The 27310-nt window shown below is 33.6% G+C and overlaps 1 protein-coding gene across 1 annotated transcript in view; it reads right to left on the bottom strand.

Annotated features, from left to right (window-relative positions):
• Ser (protein serrate) overlaps window positions 1-7188 on the bottom strand; it is a 477847-nt gene extending 470659 nt beyond the window's left edge. The window contains exon 1 of the mRNA XM_085948044.1: window positions 6878-7188. Within this exon, the coding sequence (XP_085804170.1) occupies window positions 6878-6967 (90 nt within the window). The 5' untranslated portion in view covers window positions 6968-7188. The remainder of the gene's footprint in view (window positions 1-6877) is intronic.
• Between the last annotated feature and the right edge of the window lie 20122 nt (window positions 7189-27310).

The raw sequence follows: 27310 nt of genomic DNA, 5'->3' as shown, positions 1-27310 counted from the left end.
ATTACATTGTAATTTTTAAATACTAAATTTATATAAGTAGGTATATAACTGTACTAATAAAAACAATTGGGTGTGTGTTAGATTCATTCATGATTAAATGGGCGGAGAATTTCATACACGAACTTCCTCGTTTAAATTTTTCGACGAATCAATTAAATACTTACATTATTATCTTCCAGAAATCCATCGATATGTCGCCAAAAACTATTTTAATTGGATCCAATTAGAATAAGTTAGGTACATATTCGTAATTCCCGGAATCTGCCCGATTCTCGGTAACAGTGCGTGTTCACGAATGTCACCCTATAATAGTTGAGTCAGTCCGAGAATGCGAAATGTCTTGCACCATTAATACGACATACTACTTAATAGTAAGGAGACAAGTAATTAATTCTCTCCACAGCGGTCATTTAGGAACACGTCATGGCTGCAATGGGAGTGATGCCAGGTCGTGGGAAATCTCGTGGTTTGAATGAAAAAATGAGGGAAAAGTGTTTTCACTTAATACTTATGGGAAAAATAAATACATTCTAAAAGTTCACATCTTTTACTTTCATAATGACAAATCTAGCAGGATAACCAAAATATTGTTTAGACTTTTGTCGTTTATTATATATTTATATTTATGTAAGTATCTTTAAATTTTATTTGTGTATTAATTCCACAAAAATCTTACTTGAACAGTGCACAATAATTTATAATGTTGGTTACTTAGCAAGGGATATATTTATAACCTTTTTGTAGCGATTTGAAAGTGATACAACATGGCTTGTCATTTCGCGAACACGAATATTATTGTCGCTTTCCCTCCACGAATTGTACGACACTTCGTGTATATTTATGGACGTAAAAATTAAGATACTATATTTTTGAAAGCACCTGTAGTATTTTATTATTTATAGATGGGTGGAGGTAGGCTGTCAAGATCCGACATAAATATAGTGGACACTAAACTTTGTCAGTCATACGTACTCGTATTTGTTTTCATTTAACTAAGACTACAATGAGCAGGCAGAGTTGGTAAGTTTTTTAAAATTCAATGAAACCCTGCGTAAACCATGATAGCCATAATAAATAACTGTCAAAAACTAGTCATATATCTATAAAATATCTAAAATTATGCCATTAAATCATACATAATTTTGGATATTTTATAGATAGAACAATATTTTTTATCTATTATGGTTTGGTTTATCCGCGACTTAATGAATTTTAACCACACCATCTGTAATAATATGTATTCAGAATTCAACGAAAACAAACAAGTATGACTGAAAAAGTGTACCACTATTTTTGTCAGATCTCTCATGGTGTACCAAAATTATTATGGTTTGGCTTTAACATGGTTTAACGCTTTCGCTACTGAAGAGATAATGAGATTTTAATTGCCCCCTTTAAAATGCACGTTAATTACATCGATCGGCCGCCTGGTCATTACGCGCCATGTGCGTCTTCCGCGTCCAAAGTATTAATTGAATTTTAAAAACTAACCAACACTCTGCACATTGTAGTATTAGTTAAATTAAAACAAATACGTATGACTGACAAAATTTGGTGTCCGCTATTTAGGGAATGGGGCAACTGGACGCCGCACTATCGTAGACACGTAAACAGAACGTAGACGAGGAATTTTAATTAGTTTCTATCTACTACTTAGTAGTTTTAATTCATTTCACTCTTAACATAATGTTTTTTTGCGGATATAAATAAAAAAAACTCTTTTTTCGTTGGAACTTCAACATGTGCACGACTAAATCATTATTTACGTGTGCATATTTAAATTAGTACCAACTATTAAATCATAATATAATAATTTAAATAAAATAATAATATTAAGTATTTTTTAAAGTACCTATAAGTGCCTAACGTCTTTTTATTTTTGAATTGCGTGGCGTCCAGTTGTACAGGCGCCAAATCGTCCTAGACCCGCTATTTATGTCGGATCTTAACAGCCAACCTCCACTCTTCGCCACTGAACATAGAATATTCTTTTCGGTAAGTGACATGACACAAAAAAATTACTATAGGTATAATTCGAATTTCGAACAAACAATAAAGATGTATACATGTGCACTAGGAGAGTTCACCAAAAATTCCGAAGTAACCTTGCGAAATGTAAAAAAATGACAGTGTGAAAAAAGCAAACGCATTCGATTGAATTTTGGAGAGCGGCAGACTCGCAGTCCAATTAAAAAAGTGATATCACCGGCCACAACGAATGCCTAAATAGTTTGTCGCGGACGACCCATCGCCGCACCAAAAATATATTACACGTATCTACTAAAATAAGAATTATTCACTGCCGTGAGAACGGTGTTGTGGCTTGCCGTGTTTTGGTCTTGTTTTGCCGAAGGTCTGGGATCTGTACCGCGAATTGAGAAGACAAAGGAAAAGGATAGCGGATAGATGATGTTCAATTACTGCGAGGTTTTTTTGTTGCTATTGATCGGTGCAACATATTAAGTCAATTGCATTTTTTAAATTTACAATGATGATAGTGACTATTAACTTACTCTTAACTCTTGGAATGCCATTCATTGTAACATTATAATCCACTGAAAGGGACATAATATCCATAGATAATTGTATGAATAGACTAAAATCTTAATAACAATGCATTTTGACATTAAATAATAGGTACAGTTCGGTTATGAGGAATACAGCGGCAAACACATTTTGAAAATAGCCTATATACTGGATTATTTGTTAGGTTAACCTAACCAAACCCAACCTAACCTAACCTAAACTAACCCAAACTAACAAATAATCCAGTATATCGGGTATTTTCAAAATGTGTTTTCCGCTGTATTCCTCATAACCGAACTGTACCAAATAATATAATAAATGTTATTTCGATTTCATTTATAATTCGACATCATTTACATGAATTTGCTATAATTATAACAGATGGTGTACGAAAGTCTAAATACCTATTGTAAATTAAAAATCATTACAAACGTATGAAATAATATTGTACCCATTTAAATTAGTCTCGTGTAGGCTATTAAGATTCGACATAAATAGTGCACACTAAACTTTGTCAGTCATGTCATATTCGTTTTCATTGAACTAAGAATACATTTTGCAGTTGGTGCTGGGTAGTTTTTAAAATTCAATTGGACCCTGCCTGAACCAAACCGTAATAGTTTGAATATGCTATGGGCAATCCGACAAAAATACTGCACACTCTTTCAGTCATAATCGATAAAAAATATTCGTTTATTTGTAAAATATACAAATTATGTATTGTTTAATGGCATAATTTCGTATATTTGATAGAGAAACGAATATTTTTTGACTATTGTCTACTATCGCTTCGATTAAGCAGGATTTAATTGAATCTTAAAAACTAACAAACACTATCTACGCATTGTAATTTTAGTTCAATGAAAACAAATTCGTTTGACTGACAAAGTTTAGTGTGCACCATTACTGTCGGATCTTAACAGTTTTACCTCCAGTCTTAGCTACTGATACTAGATAGTAATTATATATACTTAGTAAATATTAGGTATCATAAATATATTTTTATGGACCGTATTTTTGTGTTACCAGAAAAAAATTCTGTATATTTATGTATTTTAGATTTTTCTCTGTTGAATAGTAAAAATAGTGAAGTAGTAACCACGAGTATATCAATATTCAATACAATAAAACCTCGATACAACGGACTAATGCGGACGAGGGGTTTTCTGGTAATGCCGATAATCCATTATAATATAATAAGATAGGTTTTGAAACGCAGAATGCGTACTATTATTATTTGGAAAATAAACGGCACAAGGTCAGTGAATTTTTCATAAATGGATTAAAATATTAAACGATTAAAAAAATGATGAATAGATGAAACATATAAGTTTAATTTCATAGAAAAGTTTTTCTGCTATCAATCCATTTTTTCGAAAATAATCTTTAATTATTATAATATGCATGAATAAGTTTTAACCACATACATAATCCTATTATTCATTGTTCTTCGGATGAGATGGAATTTTTTTTCTTTATAGGTATCTGAAGTTCTTCATACTGAGGTTTTAGTTATATCATAGTTTCTAGATATTTATGCGTTTTTCAACCATGATTAATTCACCATCAGGGCTCGAAATGGACCGGAACGCACCGGAGCGCCGTTCCGGTTCATAAAATCCTCAAAATTATTGCTCCGTCTTTTGAAAATATTACTCTAACAGTCTGAGCGATATATGTCATTATAATAAAAAAAATCTAACACACTAATTTTTTTTATTAAAAATTAGATAACAATGTTAATATTTTCGTAAAATTATCAAGCGCTCCGGTTCATAAAATTGTCCATTTCAAGTGCTGTAATCACCATCTATCTCAGGTGGTAGATATCAAAATATCGAATCAAATATTACACTAGACTCTAGAGTCACCCCACACTGTGAGGTCTTTAACTCTGTTGAAATGCATACCTACATAAAATGGAATTTATTTATCTGAAACCTACTACACTTAATAATTTATAATATTATAAATTATTTATTTATAAACAGGAAATTGCATTATGAGCAATATTCTGATAATCCGTTATCAATGTCAATTTGTCTACTGGTTAGGTAGAACTTATATCTATATATATATATATATATGTAAAATATAGATAAACAAACATTGTAAAACAAATATTTTTCTTGCATTTAAAAAAAAGGTTTTAGATTGAAACATTTAACAATAACTCATTAAGGATGTTTCACACACAGTAAGCCATTCGGAAGAATAGTTTACGTGACTAATAGATACGTCGACACACATTTATAATAATAATATGTGTTTAATTCCTGGATTTACCAAATAATAAATATGTATATTTATACAATGACTATACAATATGAAGAAAATAATAATTCTGCTAAATACTAGAGATCGTACAGCAAATTTTGGAAACAGGGAACCATCAATTTTATCAGAACGATTATTTGTTAAAATGCTTAAAAGATTTATTTTTTTATGTCAGGACTAAATGTAGCCACTCTACCAAGAATACAATTTGTAGATTCTTGTATGAATGCTACATTAAGTATGTATAACAATACTCCATGGTATAGTATCACCATTATTTTTCTAATATTTTATCTATAAAATGTCTAATCCATGTTTTTTTAATAATCTTCTTTTTAGTTGCGTTATTTCAATATACTCATGTTATGTCCTTTCCGCGATGCATAAGATAAGCCTATCAGACAGTTTTGTTATGAATAGCATTATCCAGTAGTAAACAAACAATTTTAGAGATTTACTAAATATACAGATGTTTAGAATTATAAATATAGGTATGATCTTCTAAATTAAAGCTAAGTAAAATTTCCGATGAAAAGTCTATCGAAGATTATTGCCAAAATATTCTAAAATTCGGTATTGATGTTTAAAAAAAGTGATAGATTAAATCATAGATAATAGATATTTCTAAACAACTAGTTATTTAAACAAATTAGGTATATATTATTTCTTTAACCCCAAGATAAATAATATCCAATAACAAATTGTCATAAAATAAACTTTGTACAAACCGTCGATCTGCTCTTTATCATACCTAAATAGGTACTATTTTTTATGATTATTATTATAAATTAAATGTAGATTAACGAATTGTCTACACACTGAACGTGTTTTTTTAAATTATTAATCATAATATTATTATGAATGTATTTAGATTTCATTATAAAAAAATGTGGTAAATGTGCTGCAGAGGTGGACATGAGATTTTACAACTTTCTTTTTAGACCAAACCAAACCAAACCTAACCTAACCTAATCTAACCTACCCGAACATAAAACTACCTCATATAATCTTAGTTTGTGATAATGGTGTATCAAAATGTATGGAAATTTCAAATTTTCAATTAACGATTATTGGATCGAAAAGCAGATGCGCCGACAGAAAAAGGTATTTATTATAATTGTCTACATGGAATAAACTGTTTTCGTAAAAAAAAAATTATAAAAGCTCGTGTCCACCTCTGCGGCACAATTGCCAAAAATGTTTTTAGCGGAACTAAGATTATGTTTATTTACGTCAAAGCAAGCCACTACATTATGTCAACGTTTATAAACAATTTTATATACCTAGCGATTCCAATTCAAAATATCTGAAATAGGTACTCAATTAAGTAAATAATACCCTATCTTCAGGTTATACTGTGGCAAAAACGTTTGATATAAAACAATATTTACACAATTTCCTATAAATATTTTTATTTCACGAAATTGTATATAAATCATAATTGATTTACGTTTTGAACTAACGCTAACTAATCGCTCTTATCGATACAGGTTTTGACATTCGATACCTTAAAGCACTGTGCACATTAACCTATGGTAAATAAAAAAAACTGTCATAGATTATAGTTACTGCTTAGAAAAAAGTAAGTTTCAAAAAACTAATTATAAAACGAGTTAAATGCAATAGTACAAAACTTGGTAATTGTGCCGCAGAGGTAGCCATGAGCTTTTATATTTTGTTTACGAAAACAGTTTATTCCATGTAGACAATTATAATAAATATGTCGGCGCATCGGCTTTTCGATCCACAAATCGTTAATTGAAGATTTGAAATTTTCATACATTTTGATACACCATTGTCACAAATTAAGATTATATGAGGTAATATTAGGTTGGGGTAGGTTAGATTAGGTTAGGTTTGGTTTGATATAAAAATAAAGTTGTAAAATCTCATGCGTCACATTTACCAACTTAAGTATCAGTTGATAATATAAATTTTCAAAATTTTATATGATCGCACATTCCCTTTTTAAGATCGTCGCTTTCCGCCGCCCTCGTGGGCCGCGCATCCGCGTATTTATTCCAGAATACATAAACCTAAAGTATCGGGCGAACATGAGTTCAAACTCTCTCACCTGTAGAAATTGCAATAGAAGCAGGAAGAACTGGAGTTGTAGTCCGTGGGACATACTTCGGGTCAAAAGTCGCCACACAACCCTACACATTGTAGTGGTCGGAATGGCGTACCTGAATTATCACAAACACAACATATCCCAGGTTACCCAAACCCAAAATTCCGCCACTCAACGAACTCAGATTTTTTCTCAAAATATTCTGATCACTGCTATTTTAATCAGTCGCATGCCACTTGTATATAAATCCACAGGTTATTTTAAATTTGTAATTATTTTCCACAGTATTCACTTGTTTTTTTTTTTTAATTTACCACACTATCTTGTCACTTCAGATAAACGATTTTTTTCAAGTTACAGTACACATCGAATTCACTTTGATTCAAATGTTTATATTTCATTTTAACGTATTATTACTACAGTCACTGTCGTTATCATTATTTTTATTTTTATCATTATAAGTATTAAAGACTTTTTTTTAAACTGTCAACATAAATGCTAAATTATTAATTTATGTATTTAACAATTATTGGGGAACAATTACACGTTACGTCTACGGGAACACTTCCAAAAATTTGGTTAAATAATTAAAACCATTGATGAACGTTTTCGGTTGATTAAAATTGTCACAAATACGCGGTTTCGTCACAATATTTAAACGAATAATTTATTAAATGTCAATATGAAAGGAACTTTAATTATTTTTTGTTATTGATTAGGTATTTTTTTAGGAGATTTTAATTTATGGTGGAATTCTTTATTTAGATAATTATTATTGATTGTTGTTTGATTGTTATATTGTAATAATAGCAGTCTATTTTGATACGGATTAATGTTTAGTATAATCGTTGGGAATGTTGCAATACTACAATGCTTAGGTTATAATAACTCGTTGCGTTTCGTTTTGTTAATAATTAGTTATACCGGTTGCCAGCAACGTTTTGTGTTTTGAAGAGTAAAATCTCCTAATTGCTCGGGTTATTAAAATAGACTACCATACAGTCGGGCAATTAATTAAAGCCGGTGGGAACTTTGAGACCGGGGTGGGGGGGCCTGACAAATAAAACAATTAGATCCCAGCAACGAGCGTCCCGTTGACAATGTCGCATTGATAATAATTACGGCTGTATTGCTCGATGAACGAAACAAATCCCAAAATTATACGCGCGGATAACAATAATTAATATTTATATTGTCAAAAATATTTTTCAGTTTTACGCACATATTTCACATTTTAGGCAGTGAAAAATCTAGCCGAACACATTCAGTTTATTTTTATTGATTCGTAAAATATTCATAAATATCACTATGTATCCCTTTTTTTAATTAATTAATCAATACTCAGTCAGAAAATAGTTTTATTTTTAAAAAAATGTTCACTTTTTACGTTCACAATTTGCGCGTTTCGGAACGCACCGGAAAACTCTGAATTCAAAAAACATCCGCGAAAGAATATAGTAAATTGAACGCACCCCGCCGGCGCATCACATAACCTCAAAAAGGGAGGTTCGCGGGGACGATTCGCTCCTGGCTTATGGATAAATAATTCGGAAACAAAACGCAAGATGGGTGTAATAAACTCACGCACGCGCACACGTTCGTACCTTCGGCGCTGGAGGGCGCGGGGCTACTGAGGCTGCCATAACCGGCGCGCCGCGGGGCTATGCCCCCTCGTACCCTGAAAATGCCTCTCCCGCCCCCCGCAGCCTGCGGTCGGTCCAGCCCGCGGGGAGGGGCATTCATCAGGCTTTTTGCCGCTGTTCGAAATTCAAACCACTTGATGCTCGCAGACTTGCATATTAGACAGATTAATCGATTGTTCCACGTACAGGTTATTTATCCCATTATCTTTCTTCGACCCTGATACATCGCGACAATACAAGAACAAGTGCCGAGACTTTTGTGTTACATGGAATGGCAATTGGCTAGGTAGATTGCTCGAAACGTATCGATACTGAATGTCAGTTTAAGACGTACGTAAATAGGTACAATAATAATAAATATACATATTATATTATGTACATACAATCATGGCCCTCACAAGGGGGGGGGCTGACAGGGCTCTAGCCTGGGGTCCGGTCTCTGAGAGGGGCCCGCGTGGCGCGACTACCTTATAAATGAGATAAACACATCACAAATTTGCTCTAATGGTCAAAAAGTCGCCTGCGGTGCTGTTTTACTTTAGAAATGTTAGCATTTAAAATATATTATTGTGTGATGCAAATTTTGATTATTGTATGTCGATATTCGAAAATTTGTGCAAAACAAGTTGTGTGAAAATACAATTGGATTTATTGAAAAATACAAGAAATCGCTAAAAAATACACTGAATATGTACCCTTAATTTTACCTGGAACACCATTTGGAAAAAGTTTTTGTAGAGCGCCACACTGCTTTTAACCCTAGCGATAGGTCCCTGGCCCGACAAAGATCCTGGCCTGGGGGCCCGCTTCAGGATATGGCGGACATGACTTACATATCAACCATATGAGTGCTGGGTAACTGTGAAACGTAGACATCATGTGTATGTTTCTCCATGTATAATGTTATTTTTATAATCATCGACTTTTATCGAAGATTAAAACGATTAGTAATGACTATTGTTATCACCTATGCTACTCAGTCCCTTAAAGTATTTACCTACCAATAAATTTTATTCTTCTTATCCGCTCTTTAGTTAGTTAGAGCATATTGACACCACAGCATTCCGTAGCACCGCCATATAAACTCTGTGGATAGTATTTAACGACCTTTCAGGATGCCGGAATCTGATAAACTTGAAAAACGGGTGAACCAGATTGAAATTTTCTTTAGGGATCCGTAGCACATGGCCGAGACAGGTACAACGTCACCTCTTCACTCTCAGTGTGATTAGAGTCGCGCCAACTGAGTGTGCAAGGGGTGTGAAATAGTCAGGCGGCAAGTAGTAATAAAGTTACCTACAATATTTAAAGAAAAAACAATTTGCCTCATGAGCTTGTTTTACTAATAGTAAAAAGTCGCCTGCGGCGCAATTTCCTTCAAAATGTTTAAAGATTGTTTTATAAATTATTATGGCTTCCGTTCTCCATTAATACATACCGATCGTTCTAAGTCGCTTTGAATTATAATTCAGAATGATATACCTATATAGATATTTTGATGACGATAACTTTTCTTTGCCTTTTGATATATTTCCAGTAAATTTTTTTTTTTTTTTCAATTTGGGAGGCTGCAATTTTGGGCTGCACCCAGACGGTAGGCACCCTTAGCGCGTCCCTGCTACTATTACGATAATTGAAAAGGGGAGACCTTTACCATCATAATGGTGATTTTTCCTTGACTATACCTACTGCCTTATGAAAATAATGATCTACCTTCTGCTTTAAATTCACCAAGATGTCTTAGTATTCTAACAGTAACACGTCTATTAATTTAATAATATCATGTAGGTAGTACAAACTAAACTTGTATGTGAATCATTAACATTGATAAAAATGCAAATGTATGTGAATTTAAATAAATGATTTGTTTTATTGAGTGCCTAATTTGCAATTAATTTTTGCAAATGGCCACGCTGTCTTTGTATGGGCCAACAACAATTCAGACTTCTTTTATTTTTAGGATCAAAATAAAAACTTCATGTTTATTATTTGTAACATCTAATTAATTTATTTCAAGATATTATAATACGATTACATTACAATATTCTGGACGTATATAACAAACAATTTTGACGACGGCTACCGAGAATATCATGGACAGAACGTAGCTACAATGGTCCTGCAAGAACTGACCATCAATGAAAGATAGTCTTCTATAATCTATTTATCATCATATCATAGTCATCGTATTTTGCGATTCTTCGGACGCCCAGCGCTCGAAATGGCAAATTTTACGAATCGGAGCGCCAGATATTTTTCAAAAAATATTAGCTCATCAGCAACATCTTCTTGGCTACGTGTTAAAACTGTGAACTAACATGCTCCTCCCATTTTTAACCGCACTTCCATTATAAACTAACAAACTCCTCCCATCTAGTCGACAACTAGCGCCTAGAAGCGTAGCTAAGAAGATGTTGCAGAAGAGTAGTTAGTTACCTTTAAGTGTGCCACCTAGATTTTTGTTATATGACCTATCTAATTCTGATGGTCAAATTAATTTTTCCACGAGATTGGGCGATAATTTTGGGGATTTCATGAACCGGAACGGCGTTCCGGTGCGTACCGGTAGGGATAGAGTGGAGTTAGAGCTTTATTAATAATGTATTTATTTCGCAGAGCTTCTTTCCAAATTACGAATATCGATGCTGTCTCAAAATAATCAACATGTTTCATTTGGGATTTTGCATCATGAAGAGTTTTAGACCATCTCTGGGAGTTTCAAACAAACACTGCTTCTAAACAACACTCTATTTTAGTCGATCCTACCAAGTTAAGACTGTGGGGTATCTATCAGGCGCGCACACAGAAAAATGGTTTGGGGGGGTCCATTTTGAAAAATTATCCATGATATTTTTTTTATTGGTTTTTAAAACAGCGGGAGGGATTGGTCTAATAAAAATTCTGCCACTAACTTCCACATGTACAACTAGCTCGTCGCTTCAACCGCGGAATATCGCACTTTTCCAGGTACACCCATTATACCCAGATACTCCACCCTTTGAGTCTAGTGATAAACACACAGCGTGTTATTACAAGTTGTCGCATCCACAAGTGGCTATCGAATGCGCGTGGCTTAACAGTCATAATTATCAGGATATTTAGTGTCCATTTGTGTCATCCATGCTGTCTTATCTTTTAGGCATACTGCATTAGAATATTAAAGCAAACATTAGATGCCCCAGATAGTTGAACCAATTTATGAGTGCCACGGGTCTTCAAGTGGCTACACGCCTTGCATGCCGTTGACAGTCAAATCATTCAGGTTACGATCCTCAGTCATGAGATCCTGACAAAGAATAAGAACAACTAATATCATTTACCTGTAATTTATATAATTATATATAATTTGTATTTATAAAAAACGTAGTTTACCACATGTCATAAATATTATTGTTGTACCATGACGTATTCCTATAAAATTTTTAAAATATACTTACGTATAAGTGAATTTACTGAACGGTGCTCCGGTGCACTCTGGTCCATTTCGAGTCCTGTTTATATGAGCGGTATCATCCTGATATATCGAAGATTTTTATCATTTTTGTTTTGTGAATGGATGCCTTCATCTAATAGAGAACTGACATTTAGAATTAATGTTAAAAAAGTGAAAAGATTCACTTTTCAAACTTGATTCTTGTTCTCAATAAAATAATGGCGTCGCGTCAAAATTTCCCGCCGTAAAAAACTTCTTTATCTTTCGATCTGTCATCGTCGATATATTCTAATTAATTTCGATTTCGTGCTATCAAAACACATCGAAATGCGACATGGCATTTATGTCTGAGAAATACACCTTTTGGGCATAATTTAGTGTCAATTAAAACTAAAAATTTCAGCGATTCAATCTTGATGTTAACAGAGTTTAACGATTTTTGGTGGAATTATAAAATAACTTGTCGATGGCAGGACTGTATGACCACCCAAATTGCTAATGCGGTTTTATTGGACTTTAATTTGAAATCGACTCACACCGTATTATCTTTTTTGATTATTGTCATATTATTTCAATAATTTATATTGCAAGATTTTTCTCGGTATACAGTATGCAACATAATAACTTAAAACGACTTATTGCAGAGGTCACCCAATACACGTCATATTATTATCTTTGTGTTCTACAACAAAACATGAACCCCACAAAGAAGATTAATAAATAGAATTCCATTTTGAAGCAGGGTTTTGAATGTGTGAGTGTTCTACAAAAATAGAACACACATTATAAGCATGCAATAGTGTGTATTGCAACCTTCAAATCCACCAATATTAAATGAGCATCAGTGCATAAACCGAGAGCAGTTGTCAGAATGAAGGACAAGCTTATAATGACGTATTTTTGACACGTGTTTAAGTTTTTCTCATATTCTTCCACACTAGAAGTCGATTACCTGTTAATCCACACCTGTAAAGTATTTCAGATCCCATTAATTCTGTGTTCCCTGATGAAGCCTTATGACAACTGTATAGTGGTATATATATAATCATTTGCGATAGTTAAATAAAACATTTTGTTAAAAAAAAAATGATTATCCTAGCTCTTCACAATGCCCCAAGTCAGGTGAATGTACATGGTCAGGTGGTGCTCACCATTGTAGAAAGGGTGACATAGGTACGCATTGGTCGGCAAATGTTTGTCATCTATCGCCACAGTGTCGGTGTTTCAACATGCATCAAATAGCGCTAACATTGCCTTGGTTGGACCATTGTGGCTTCTCTTCAATAGAAAACAAAAACACAAAAACAAAAGTGCAGTAGTATTCTTCTTCTGTCGTTTCAATGCGAGATGTGTGGCTAGACTCTTCACAACCACGCCCTGGCCATGCCGATGGCCGTTTCATTAACTATAAATATATCATCGAATCTGCAACTGGATCCAATGAACAGACAGACCATCTGTATGTTAGCTGTAAATACCTATGGCAGACACAAAGAATGTGTGTATATTTGTAGCTGTTTGTGTATGTGTGCTGTGCTGTGTTGCATTGCGTTAAAGATAGATATATATATAAATCGAGTAAAATATATCTTATATTATAATATTGTTGTAACCATTCAAAGCATTTTATTATAGTGTGGTCCTGGCAAAAATCACAAAACACGTGTGTGTCGTGGTACAAAATAATGTACAATACTAACTAACTATTAATTATTAGCTTCACTGTGTGTAGAAGAATATTATTCTAATGCCGTTAAATTATAGCTATACACTTTTTCGACTTAAACTATAATGTTTGCCTTTACAACATTTTGAAAAAACATAGAACGTTGACTGCACTGTCATTTTATTTCAAAATATTATTGTTGCATATCCGTCTTGGCTAATGAAATTAAAGAGCGGATAAAGAAAGAACGAAAAAAATATGGAACCCTCAACGAAACATGTGTATTTTTACAGGAAATCATCATACAAACAACTCTCACCTACTTATAATCACTATCGGCTGCGGTCGATCTACTGCTGGATGAGGGTGTCCGCTAGCTTCTTCCACCTTTATCGGTCCCTAGTAGAGTTGGGTTGCGGGAATTTCCCGACGGGAATTTTCGAGAAATTTTCGAGATTTCCCATCCCGAATCTCGAGAATTGAAATTTTTAACATTTCGGGATTTCTTTATTATCAAATATTGATTGAAAAAACGATTTTCTATATGAAAAAAGAGGACATAAAACACAAAACGTTCAAAGACTGATCGGGGCATTTTACACAATTAAGCCAACGTCGACTCAAAATGAGCGCAATTTTCGAAACATCAGGGAATTTTGTGTCTCAAAAGCGTACGCGGATGTCAGACGCAGCGATTGACAGTCTGTGTTTTTGTAAATTCAATTTTAATAAGTAATGTTTTGAATTATTTTTGTTTTCCTACTTCTATTTTGTTTGTCTTCTTATATAAATAAAAAAAAATCATATTTTTTGGAATTTGTTTTTACACTGATTTTATAATTTTTACAGGTTTTTTTTTTTAATTTCTCGATATCTCGAGAATTCTCGAGATATTTTTCTGAAAATCCCGAATCTCGAGATTGAGATTTTCTCGGGAAATACCCAACTCTAACGACCGCTAATTGAATTTAGATATACGTAGTTATTAATCCGATTAATTTGAATATTATTGATGAGGATCACTTTTGTTTCAGCAAAGCAGTTTATCATTACATTTATATTTGAGAAATTTTACTTACTTTGCGGCATTCTTTTGCAAGCACTCACTTATAGTAGTCGTTTTCGGTCAGTTAATAATTAATATGATCATTTTTATAATTTTAATGAGGGTGGTTTACGTAAGTGCAATAAATTATTTGAATCGACTCATTTAATGGCTCGCTTTTGTTTATTGTACCTAAACAATGCAGCCAACAAAAGATCAGAAAATCTTTCCACTGTTTGGTACACATAAAAGATAATAGTATATTGTGGTAGGATTCTGAAACACCCGCAAGATCAGTGGCGCATTAACAAAGGGGCATATTTTACCATATATATTGTAACAATAATTAATGGCTGAGAGAATAACGCTGACTTTAATGTATCACATTTGATAAAATAAATGTGCTTAATATTTAAGCTCTCTCTTCTTGGTCGTGCACTCATGGCTGAGGATCGTGACCACATTTAAATTTGGCCATCCTTTGAGTGACCAAGACTTTCCATCCTTCTCGATCTTCCGCTTCTCTCAGGGCAGAATGGATGGTTCCCCCAATATATATAATATAATATGCTATATTTTAAAAGCACCTATCTTGCTGCTGTTAAAATAATATAGCACTTATTGCAACAATAAAAACCAACTAATTGTAATTGTTACAATAAGTGTTAATACTTTGATACAAACCTACCCTAAGTTTGATACTATTTATCACTTTAGCGGTCGATAAGCATAAAATAGACCCACTGGTTTGTCATAAGTATTCATTTTCTATACGGAGTACATTGAATAGTTTTTTTAAAACTAAATAAGTACGTGCAATAAATGCTATATATCGTGTTTTATTTTAATACATTGGACGCTGAAGACGCGCCCAACACGTAACGAATAAGGTGGCCATTCGATATAATTAGCATGCTATTGAAATGTGGTAATTAAAAAGTAATTATCTAGTCAGCAGTCAATGTGTTAATTCGTGAAGACCTACCTTCACCGCTACTTAGAGTTATGTTCTGTTGAATGTTATACATAAATATATTACTATGGCAGCGCTTTCTAGTCCCCCTGTCAAAATGCCAGAGTGCACGTCAGTGTCCTCCGAAAAATGAAAGAGTGAGGTAGCCTAGCGGTATACGATGAGCACAATATAAGAAGTACAAAGTATCAGCGGGTCGAAAGCCGCCGGCCCACACTTTTAATTAGACAGGGTCATATAAACATAATTAAAACACAAACATAAACCTCAAACCGATAAACAAAAAAAAACGAACTTATTTACGGTCGAACCCTACAACGCGAGGGTCGATATTACACGTTTAGATTTCTCAAGTCTGCGGGTTTTTTTATTTGCAGTTTAGGAACGTAGATACCCAACGCACTACTGATTTTGAGACTCTCCTACGATAAAATATAATAAAATAAAAACCATAAATTCAAACAATTGTTTATGTGTGTAATTGCATTTCTTTTTAATATTTTATACTCAATTGGTGAGATAAAATAAGATTGTTGTATAATTTAATAATTGTATAACCGGTGTAAATTGTTTCGAGGCCCCCTTTTACATCATCTGACAAATATATTGTGTTATCTGCATCAAAGAAAATCGCCGCGATGTGTAGCGAAATTAATCTCCTTTTAGCTACGCTTATGCTACCCTCTACCTTTCCCTGTATTGTAAATAGTTAATCATATTTTCAAACATCATAATATATTATATATATTTTAACGTAAAATGTAAATTTAAATGTAATTTTTAAAATGTAAATAATATCAGCAGTTCAAAGTTCTAAAGCCAGGTGACAATAATTCTTGTCACTATTTGCCACAAGTAGCGAATTTTGAATCGACAACTCCAAGCGCTCGTCCAGCGTACGCGCGTTCGGCGGAGCGTTGAGCGGCGCGCGAAACTCAAACGTATAACCGTGTGTAAAAATGTTCGTAGAAAATGTCTTTTTTTGGTTATACGGGTATACGTTTGAGTTGCCCGCTCAACGCTCCGCCTAACGCGCCTACGCTGGATGGGGCCCTAAGGGACTGTGGCCGAGAGTATCCCCAAATGTCTGTTGAAGAAGAGTATATCACAGATCATCCGACCCTCAGTTTACCCGGTTAATCAATGTGACTTGATTTCTACAATAGAAAATTTCATGGCGAGCAAGGTCTCTTCTCGTTAAGACCTGACCATAAAATAATAAATGAGAATGAGAATCACGTATACACTCGTGGACGCTAACCAAGGTTTGGATGATTTCGCCTGAAATACGTCTCTTGGTATAACATTAAAGGGCGCATAACGTTCGTTACACCCCAGTGTATGCACACATACTGGGTGTCAAGGCGTGGTGGATACTTTCTTCTTCTTTCACCCTGTCACGTCCCAACATTGGGGCATAGGGCAAGCACAAGTTGGCGCCACTTCCCTCGGTCCATCGCCAACTCCTGTGCCTCCCGCCATGTCAGACCTGCAGCACGCAGGTCGCTTTTGTAGCATCGCTGCAGGGTGAGGGAGGGCCGGCCACGGCGACGGAACCCTTGAGGCTGTGCCACAAGGGTACGAAGTGCCGCACTCTTTGGCGGCATCCGGAATACATGTCCCAGCCACGTGAATCGTCTCTTCGTGATAACTTCAATCACCGAAGGCTGTTGTGTCTGCTCACGAACTCGGATATTTGTAACGCGGTCGTACCAATGTACCCCTAAGATTCTGCGGAGACATCGATTCTCAAAGCTCAAAAGCCGTGACTCTTGAAGCTTAGTAAGATGCCATGTCTCACAGCCATACAGGAGCACAGGTAGCACGAAGGAAAACTAAATCCTACAGTGAAACAAACTTTTCCTGTCGACATCCGCTCGTTGTGCAATAATTATTTCTATATAATCTGGCTAACACGTCAGACCTTCGTAATAAATAAGTAGTAAATTGGGGCTGGCCATGATGATATTGTGTCGGCCAAAATATATAAGCTGCACTATTCCTAGTTAAAATTGGGTGTATTCCGCTCTCTGATAGAATCATTGACGACCCACTCATTCATACACATATATAGATGTATATTTGCATGAACACACTAAAATATGTATGGTAGGGTATAAATTTATTATATTTACGATAAATCTCAGAAAAATGCGAAGCATCCCCTGAAATCATCGATATTTATAACTTACTATTTTGTTATATCTCTATCAACCATAACCGCAATATTATACACCACGCTAGGTACTTCATCTGCCATCTATCAAGATTGAAAAATTGGATTAGTTGCAAAATCCGAAGCAGATAATATTTCTCGGAATTATTAAGCATTTATTATGATTTCTATCGAACAGCATACCTACATGCAAAATTCACCGCACGCACACTTGTGTTTTTCATTGAGTATTTGAAATGATTTGAAGCCGTCTTTAAATCGTATTTAATAATTAGTTCATACCCATTAAGTCATAAATTAAAACCATCTCAACATTTACCATTCGTTTTTAACCTCACCATGTAATACGCCTTTTTTACCTGTAACGCGTACAGTTGTCTACCACCGGCGATCATTTAATAAAACATCCGAATCGTGATTCACGTATCGATCACTTCGCATCTTACGCTTGGAATGTTATTATTACTTATATAACCTCCAAATGATCGGGTGAAACGTTCCCCTATCTCTGAATCACGGTAGGTACACCTACAACATACAAAACAATAAACACGACTCTGTACACCCCATACATATATATAACTTCAAACAAAACTATTATTAGATGTTGCCAGTCGAATCCAAATCATTTTATTGAGAAATTGTATTTAACTCTATATCATCGTTGATCTGTTCAACCTAAAAGTTTAAACAATACAAATAAAATTCAAAGTTTCCGACATTTCCCAATAGGATCATATGGGCCTCCACAGAGTAGAGGTTTGTATTAACAGATTTTGTTTTTTTTACGAGAAATGGATATCAGCCACGTGATCAACCTATTAAGTCCATACCCTGACTAACAATATGTGTACTTGCCAGACCCAGGATTCGAACCTGAGACCCACGGCGTTATATTCCAATGCTTAAGCCGCTACGCATTGTTTAAACTATTCTACAATAATATCAGATACAAAATAATTATTAAAAAAAATAATACTATCTACCGATACAAACAAGAATTAACTTACTGTATTAGTTGCCAGTGTATATTTGCCACTGGTTAGTGCACATAGTGCCTGAAGATTCAAAAAGCGGAAACCCGGGTCGCAAAAAATTACTCAAATGGAATAGAACAAAATTAAAATCAATTAAAATTTAAACAATTATTAGGTCACACTTTAAAAAATAAGATAATTTTAAAAAAATGTGGTAATTTTGCAAATATAAAAACAACATATTTTTTGCATATCGGAAGTGAAAGGTCAGGTGTACCTACGTTTTTTTTAATTTTTACATAAAATAAACTATGCACGCACGCTATGCATCCATAACTTTTTACAACGTTTTTCTTAGCTCGCATTCTTATTTGTCCGGTGGTGCTTTGTCCGGTACGAATCTTGCAATCGATTTTAAACTAACTTCCCGACTAGCTAGACATTTAAAACTTTTAGAATATATCAGAACACGATGCCAATGCTTTTTTTTAATACTTTTAGCCATCTTTAAGTAGAATTGAATTCATTTTCAGTTAATTCTGTTTTGTATGAAAAGTTATTTCGACACCATTATTGGTTGCTAAGCGGATTGTCCTAGCAACTAAATTATTAATATATACGTGCGTTACTACGGAAATCAAAATGAAATGTCAATATGACATTTCAGTATTCTATGATCATTTAAGGGCGGACGTGCTCACCGTGGGTCAAAATGGAGCTTTTTTTTCTATTTTCAAAGCATGATCCTGGACATACCTTAAACGTTGTAGATAATCTATTTATATAATTTTGAAGCCTTATTATCCGTTATATTTATTTTAAACATTTGATGACTGCATAAAGTATTTTTATTACATAAAATATTATTCTTTTAAACCTCTCGCGCTAATGTTTTAGAATATAGTCATATTTCTGTACATAAATCTGCAGTGGTGTTAAGATTTTTTATATTTATTAATTTTTAAACGCATTTATAAAACCATCAGTATAATTTATCACCAGATAATTTTAGTAAAATATTTACGATAAAAAATTATATTGATAATCTCTGTGATCCCAAATTTGACAAGAATTAGGCATTTTATTATTAAAAAAATGGGCAAGATTTACACATGTGAAGATAATTCTAAAGATATTAATTATAAGCTATGTTTTTGACCATTCAAGTGTGATAAATATCCTACGAATAATGATTGCTTTATAATAATTATTGACCTAAGAATAAGGTAGTGATTTTTTGAAATACGCCATTTCTTTTGGCATTCCCCAGTGGTTAAGCTACAACATACGGCCGTAGCCATAAATTGACAAACTATAATTGAAGTAGGGAGTAAAATGATGTTAACGTGCGTGTTTTAACATGTACCGTTTAAAAAAAACGGTTAGGTACATGTTCAATGTCCAGGATCATGCTTTGAAAATAGAACAAAAGCTCTATTTTGACCAACGCTGAGCATGTCCTCCCTTAAGTTAGGCTAGTCAAGTTTATATGATTCAACAGAAAATTTAAAAACATTGTAAGTATATAAAAAGTTCTTTTTATCTTGTAATTATTTGTCTGTATATTGACGAAAGAATCGATACCCCGGATACCCGTCAATGAAAAATAGAAAAGTTGTCATTATAATAATATAAAATCGGGTGTTCAAAAGTCAAAGTTCTGTTGGAAAAAATACAAAATATAGAATTGTAACAGAACGATAGTATAATGTTAGTGGCAAGAAAAAAAGAAAAACATTTCAAAAAAATACATAGATATTAAATAATTTAAGAGTTAAAAAAACAAATTTTCCTAAAAACATGGGTGCCGTCAATTTATTTTCCGAGATAATTGATATTAAATACTTCATTTTAAAATTGTATTAGAATAATTCTTGGTGAAGTACTACTAGTGGAAGAAACTATGGGGAGATCTTCATGCAGCATTGGATTGACCGCATCTGTTGATTAATTAAGATTAAGTTTTCTTTAAATAATATATCATTTATTTCGAAATATATACTGTAATAATAAAATTGGCATTGTAATTTTGAAAAATGGAGAAGAAAAGAAATACAGCTCGATTCTCGTGGGATATTTTCGATTGACACAAAAAATGTCTCGATTCAGATTCTAATGTGACATTTAATTATCTACTTCGAACATAGGTACATATTTTGGGGTGTCATGAAACAAAATCGTTTAGAAATCATTACGTTAGATAAATAATTAAGGATAAAAGAATTATTATTATTGTTATGTTATGTACATTGGTTGGACACACTTTTAAATTTACAGACATGAAATTCGAACCCGTGTCCCACAGCTTTAAGGCTACACCTCAGTTGAGGCATGGTCTAAAAAGATCGAGGCTAGGCGATGCGCGGATTGCGGGTCGCGGGTGCAAATGACGCATGCCGACCGAAATATAATTTGTCATATAAATCCAACATGCGTCCATTTAATGTTCTGTTTATATGGGCCGGGTTGTACCTGCGGGCATGACCACCAAGATGTTGAACACATCCTCTGGGATTGCCCGCTTATGGAATTCGAACGAGCGGAGCTGTTTTTTGTCCGTCCTCACACGGGCCCAATTGGTCATGGAGATCTGGTAGCAACCGAGGCCAACTTTGCGGCATTTGAGAAATTTGCGGCGTCGTATGGGGAGCGGGATAGTCCCGACTCTTCTGTAGACTCATCCATTTCAATTCGTGACACTCAGTATGCGGGTACACAAAGCGGTTAACGTCAGCGGATAGCAGAGCCAGTCCAAAAACAAACATTTTCTTTCTTAACTTTCTTCTTTAAGCACTACATCAACTATATTCGTCATACAATTAAAAGGGGGCAAATATCAATCGATTCGTCATACAATTTAAAAGGGGGCCTCGAAACAGTTGTATAAGTATAGCAAAATCCTAAAAATATACGTATTTCTCACAAATTAAATAAAAAGTATTACCCACAGCATAAAATCTAAAATCAAAGGGACAAAGGGTCAATCAAACAGATACGTAATTATTGTGAACAAAACTTCCGCTCATATTATCGCAGCACTTTCAGATTCAATAATCATTATTTTAAATTACAGGATGTGATTCTAGAAAATAAATGCACTAATATTTTTACTATGTGCGTCGGTAGTCCGAATTAATGGTATGTATTTTGATTTTTATCGCAGGAGGAGTTCAAAATCAGTCAATGCCATCACCGGTCTCCATGTCCCTAAGCCCGCCACTGCATCATATACTTTTTGTTGTGGACGTGTTAAATAGGTTAAATTTATAATTGTATATATTATCATGTTTCTTTAATATTTACATAAACACATGCTGTCTTTTCTACTTTCTTTTTATATTAGTTGTTATTTGTAATTCAGATATTTTTATAATCTTATATTTATTATGTATTATGGCGCATTGGCCAATCGTTGTAATGCCGTAATACTCTTTTTCTAAATAAATAAATTGTATTGAAAACGTATGAAAAATGCGTAAAAACCAACAACAATACATCTTTTCGTGAATGTTTCAGATTGATAACATTATCACCTGTGCCGGCATAATAATATTATGTTGCATATAATTGAGAACAGGCATGTCCAACGCGTCGATCGCGAGATGGATTTTAGATAGGAATTTGAGTCGTGAAAATATAAAAAAGTATACCTAGTACCTACATTTAGTAGTAGTATAGCACGTTTTATTAATAATTAAAAGAGGAAGCATTAACTATTCCTACATTTATTTTCTTAACTAGCATAATTAATTATAAGTCGTCTCTCGGGAGATCATCGTATCACTTAATTTGTATCGCATCACTCGCGGTCTACTATATGAGTGAGAGAAAGAAAATATGTGAATCCCCGCGCTTTAAACTGTGGCGTGGTTCCCTTTACAATCGCATAGTAGGCGAATAATTTGACGATGATAAAAGTTATTAAGTAATTTTTTCCGACCATGTCCGATCCTAATAGGATCATATGGGCCTCCACAGAGTAGAGGTTTGTATTAACAGATTTTGTTTTTTACGAGAAATGGATGTCAGCCACTTGCTCAACCTATTAGGTCCATACCCTGACTCACACACAAATTTAAAAACAATATGGGTACTTGCCAGACGCAGGTTCGAACCTGGGACCCACGGCGTGATAGTCCAACGCTTAAGCCGCGCGGCCACCGTGGGTGTATTTTTTAGTACGAATATATTGAGTAGGTATTTCTTTGTGATTGTGAAAGACCAGTTTAGGGCTGTTGTTTAATTTGTAACGCCACAGTGTACTCGGCTAAATATAACATGTTTGTTCAAGTTGACGAATGACGATGGGAAAGTCTAGCAGATTGTGATACTGGATAGTAAATCACAGCCTTCTTGAAGTAGGAGATACCTGATATTATAACAACGTAGTTTAATAAATAAATAAATGGGGGAGATCCTGTTTCTTGGATAAACTCGAGTTATAATATTTAACTACATTAGTGTATCGTATCCGTATTGGGCAATCTTCATTCATAACTTAACTTAGCGGAAAAGCCATTGACTGGATTCGAAGTCGTGTGTTGCACCCTGATAGCCAGGGGCTGTTGATCAGGTGGTATCCCCGACTGACGCACCTTTGCGCCAGTGCAGAAGGAGGCGGTCGTCGGGAATTACTCGAGTTCAGCTGGCAAAAGGGCCTAGGGCAAGGTGGTTCGGTTCGGTTTTATAAATCAGAAGATAAGATGTACTGGCATATCTTATTTATTTAATTTTAGGTGTCAGTCGTACTTATTTGTTTTCGTTGAACTAAGAATACAATTATAAGAAATTAATCTCTAAATATTGGATAGTTAATAAACATAAGTAGGTATATCAAATTACATCGTGAAGGGCGAAGGGTTGAGGTAGGCTGTTAGGATCCGACATAAATAGTGCTTATTAATGTTTGTCAGTCAAACATATTTATTTTCATTGAACTATGACTACAGTTGTAGATCATATTTGTTGGTTTTTTAAATGCAATTAAACCATGCCTAAACCAAACCATAATTATTTAGTTTAGAATGTTAGGGCATGCTATGGGCAATCCGACAAAAATATTGGACACATTTTCAGTCAAAATTATTTGTTTTCGTTGAATTAAGAATATAATAATATGTGGCAGTTAGTTTTTTTTTTTAATTCATTAAGCCACATGTATGGTTTAATAGCATAATAATAATAGATATTTTATAGATCAACGAATATTTTTACTATTATCTACTCTGGTTTGGATTGTGCAGGGTTTAATTGAATTTAAAAAATCAACAAATATGATCTACAACCTGTACTCTTAGTTCAATGAAAATAAATATGTTTGACTGACAAACATTAATATGCACTATTTATGTCTTATCTTAACAGCCTACTTCCAGCCTTCGCCCTTCGCGATGTAATTTGATATACCTACTTATGGTTATTAACTATCCAATATTTAGAGATTAATTTATAATTTATAACCCATCGCAAACAAAATACCAAACATTTGCGACTAAATATCGAATAAATAAAGCTTCAAACGTCTAGTTTTTTTGTCCCTACTAATATCATAAGAATATTTATTATTCACAAAGTTTTTTGTTTTTTTTATTCACTTCGAAATTATATCGATGTTACCTACATCAAATATTGCAATATACAGGGTCCAGGGCTCGAAATGGACCGGAATGCACCGGAGCGCCGTTCCAAGTCGTAAAATAATTTTACCATTTGAGCTAGAATGGCCATAATATAACAAAAAATCACATACTCATTTTTTTATAAAACACATAAAATTAGATAACAATGTTAATATTTTCATAAAATTACCGAGCGCTCCGGTTGGTCAAATTCTCCATTTCGAGTGCTGACAGGGTCTATTATTTTTATTTGGTAGGTATAAAATCAGGCAAGCTAAAATTTTTCACACTTTTAATAATTGGAACTTTAATAATATTATTACAAAACCATGACTGAAAAATGTATCTACTGACATTCGAAAAAGACCATTCGAATTAATATTTATCAAACCACGAAAATAGTGAATTAAAAATATCGATAATTACTTTAAATCACAAAAAATATGAAATAATTATTATGTCGTACATTTGACAGCAGATAGTAACAACTCCAATGAAGCTTATTGAGACAGTATCGTCGAGCCATCTGTGAACGAATATGGCAACTATAATACGACTACAAAACACGACATCAACAATATCGACACGGCAACATAACCCAATAGCAAAACCGGTCATATAATAATAAAATAGTAATTGTATCATTTCCCACAAAGAAATAATAATTTAATAGTCGATATAGAAGTGAGTTCACTCGAGCAGCGACCCCCCGGCCAATCAGAGGAGAGAAGGCGCGGCTAGATCGAGCCCCCCCTCGCCCCCTAATTTAATTCCCCCAGCCGCAAAGGTAAATTTCATCGAGCTATAACTTTTGTGTCTCACCTGAATTGATTGTTCTGTATTGTGAGAAATTTCATCTTGCGGCCGCCCAGCGTCTAACGCTGTTATTTTTAATGTCGCTATGTCATAACCGTTGCTATAATAGTAACGGATTAGTAATCTATACTAATAATGTCGAGCGATTTTCTTCGATTTGTCGGAAGGTTTAGAAGGGGCCTCGAAACACTTCAAACTAGTCAAGTCAATAGTAAAAAAATATTTTAAAAATAAAGTATCTATACTATTTTTTTTAAATGCATATTTCCAAAAAAAATGTATAAAATATTACCTAAAGTTTTAAAATACCCTAAGATCCTAGTTGTGTACAAAAAAATAAAACACTAAAATATTATTGAGCGTGTGTCATCACTATTAAATTGTTGTCAATAATTAATGGAGAGGGAAGAGGATTTAATCTAATATTTTATATTTGCACAATATTAATATTTATTAGATCAGAACCGGTTTCGCAAAAAAAACAGCAACGCACTGCATTCTACAATACCTACCTAGATACTATTAAAGCAACGGATGGGTATCATATAACCAGGTCGTATTAAAAATTGCTCTCCGTGTAATTTACCTGCCAGGCGCGTACTCAGTAATACGGGCGAATACTTATGGAAAAACGTGACGCTTCTAGATTTCCCGATGCCGGCCGGAATAAGAGGCACGCCCTATCGTTTGCACAATAACCAAATCAAAGCGAGCGTGATAATTAAAACGGGAATATTTGATAAAATTTCAATCTTCGACAGGGGAGGATTTAGAATTATTATGCGCCTAGACAAAAAAAATAACTAAATGTTTTGAAGCAAATTTATTTTTCTAAGATATTTTGTTTATATGGAAAAAATACAAAGCATTACTATGTTATCACCAAAGTACCAAACAGTGGAAAATGATATTTATAATATTCCACAATGAAGATAATCATCTCATTTATTATATATGTTTTTATAATGGGTCAATTATAATACAAACAATATTGTTTTCTGTTCAATGTGTGTTGGATATAAACCAAAGATTTAATGGGTTGGATGAATGACTAACTACCATCTCTCGTATACAACGATGGTTAGTTTACCTCTACTTTATGGAGGTTCATAATAATATGTTCTGTTCCACCCATAATGTCTTACCTGATTGGTAGAGCGCCCGTCTGGAACGCCTTGAGACAAAATTGATTTAGGAACGTGTTCTTTTTCACACCGAGGATCAAGACTGTCAAATAAATGGCTAACTACCACTGTTTGTTAAAAGATCATATTATTAGTATATATAATAATTATCTAATATTACTTTAATATTACGCGTAAGAAAGAAATATAATAATTGGATAAGATGTGCGAATTAATATAACCTTAAATGGAAATAGGCAGGAAACAAAACTAACCGAAGACAAGAAAATTGCCATATTTTTCTCTGGGGTACACCCTGCTACTAGAGGCACTAGAGGCGTAAAAATGCGAACCTTGTAATACTAGCAATTTACGTTAAATGACTCAATACGTACGTACAAAATCATAGAAAGAAAAAATAATATTTTGATAAACTGATAATAAAAAAAAAACGTTTAAAATGTTAATATCTTAAGTTAAAGGCATCATGTTTTATTATTACTATTTAAATCTATTATTTTTTTATTCAACGAATAAGATAAAAGATTTGAGAATATATCATTCGTAACGCAATTCGAGATAAGCATTTTATGTAACAACTACTAGTTAAAATCGTCATAATTTAGTAAAACGCCCGTAGCTTAACTGGAAAAGCATACTGGCGCGAATCCAGCAGATATAGGTCCCATCGGGTGTCGTATTTTTTTCAAAATGTTTTTTTCTAGTGTGCATGAAATGTTTTCAAATTATGTAGTAATATTTACTACAATTTAGTTTATTAAATCTTCTCTTATGCAGAAATAATATTTTTTAATATTAAATTTCATAGTCTTAACGTGTTTTAACATCAATTTTTCTAAAAAATAAAATTATGTATTGAAATAGTTTTTTTATTTACTATTTTTATATCGGAAATCTGTTGTAATTAATGTCTGATAGGTAAATCTAAATGACTGGTCTATTAT

This window comes from Rhyacophila brunnea, unplaced genomic scaffold (assembly GCF_057557595.1).
Source record: "Rhyacophila brunnea isolate RB1 unplaced genomic scaffold, BYU_Rbru_1.0 scaffold_20, whole genome shotgun sequence".
NCBI lineage: Eukaryota > Metazoa > Arthropoda > Insecta > Trichoptera > Rhyacophilidae > Rhyacophila > Rhyacophila brunnea.
The sequence above is the reverse complement of the archived record's forward strand: the minus strand, read 5'-3'. Positions and strand labels throughout refer to the sequence as shown.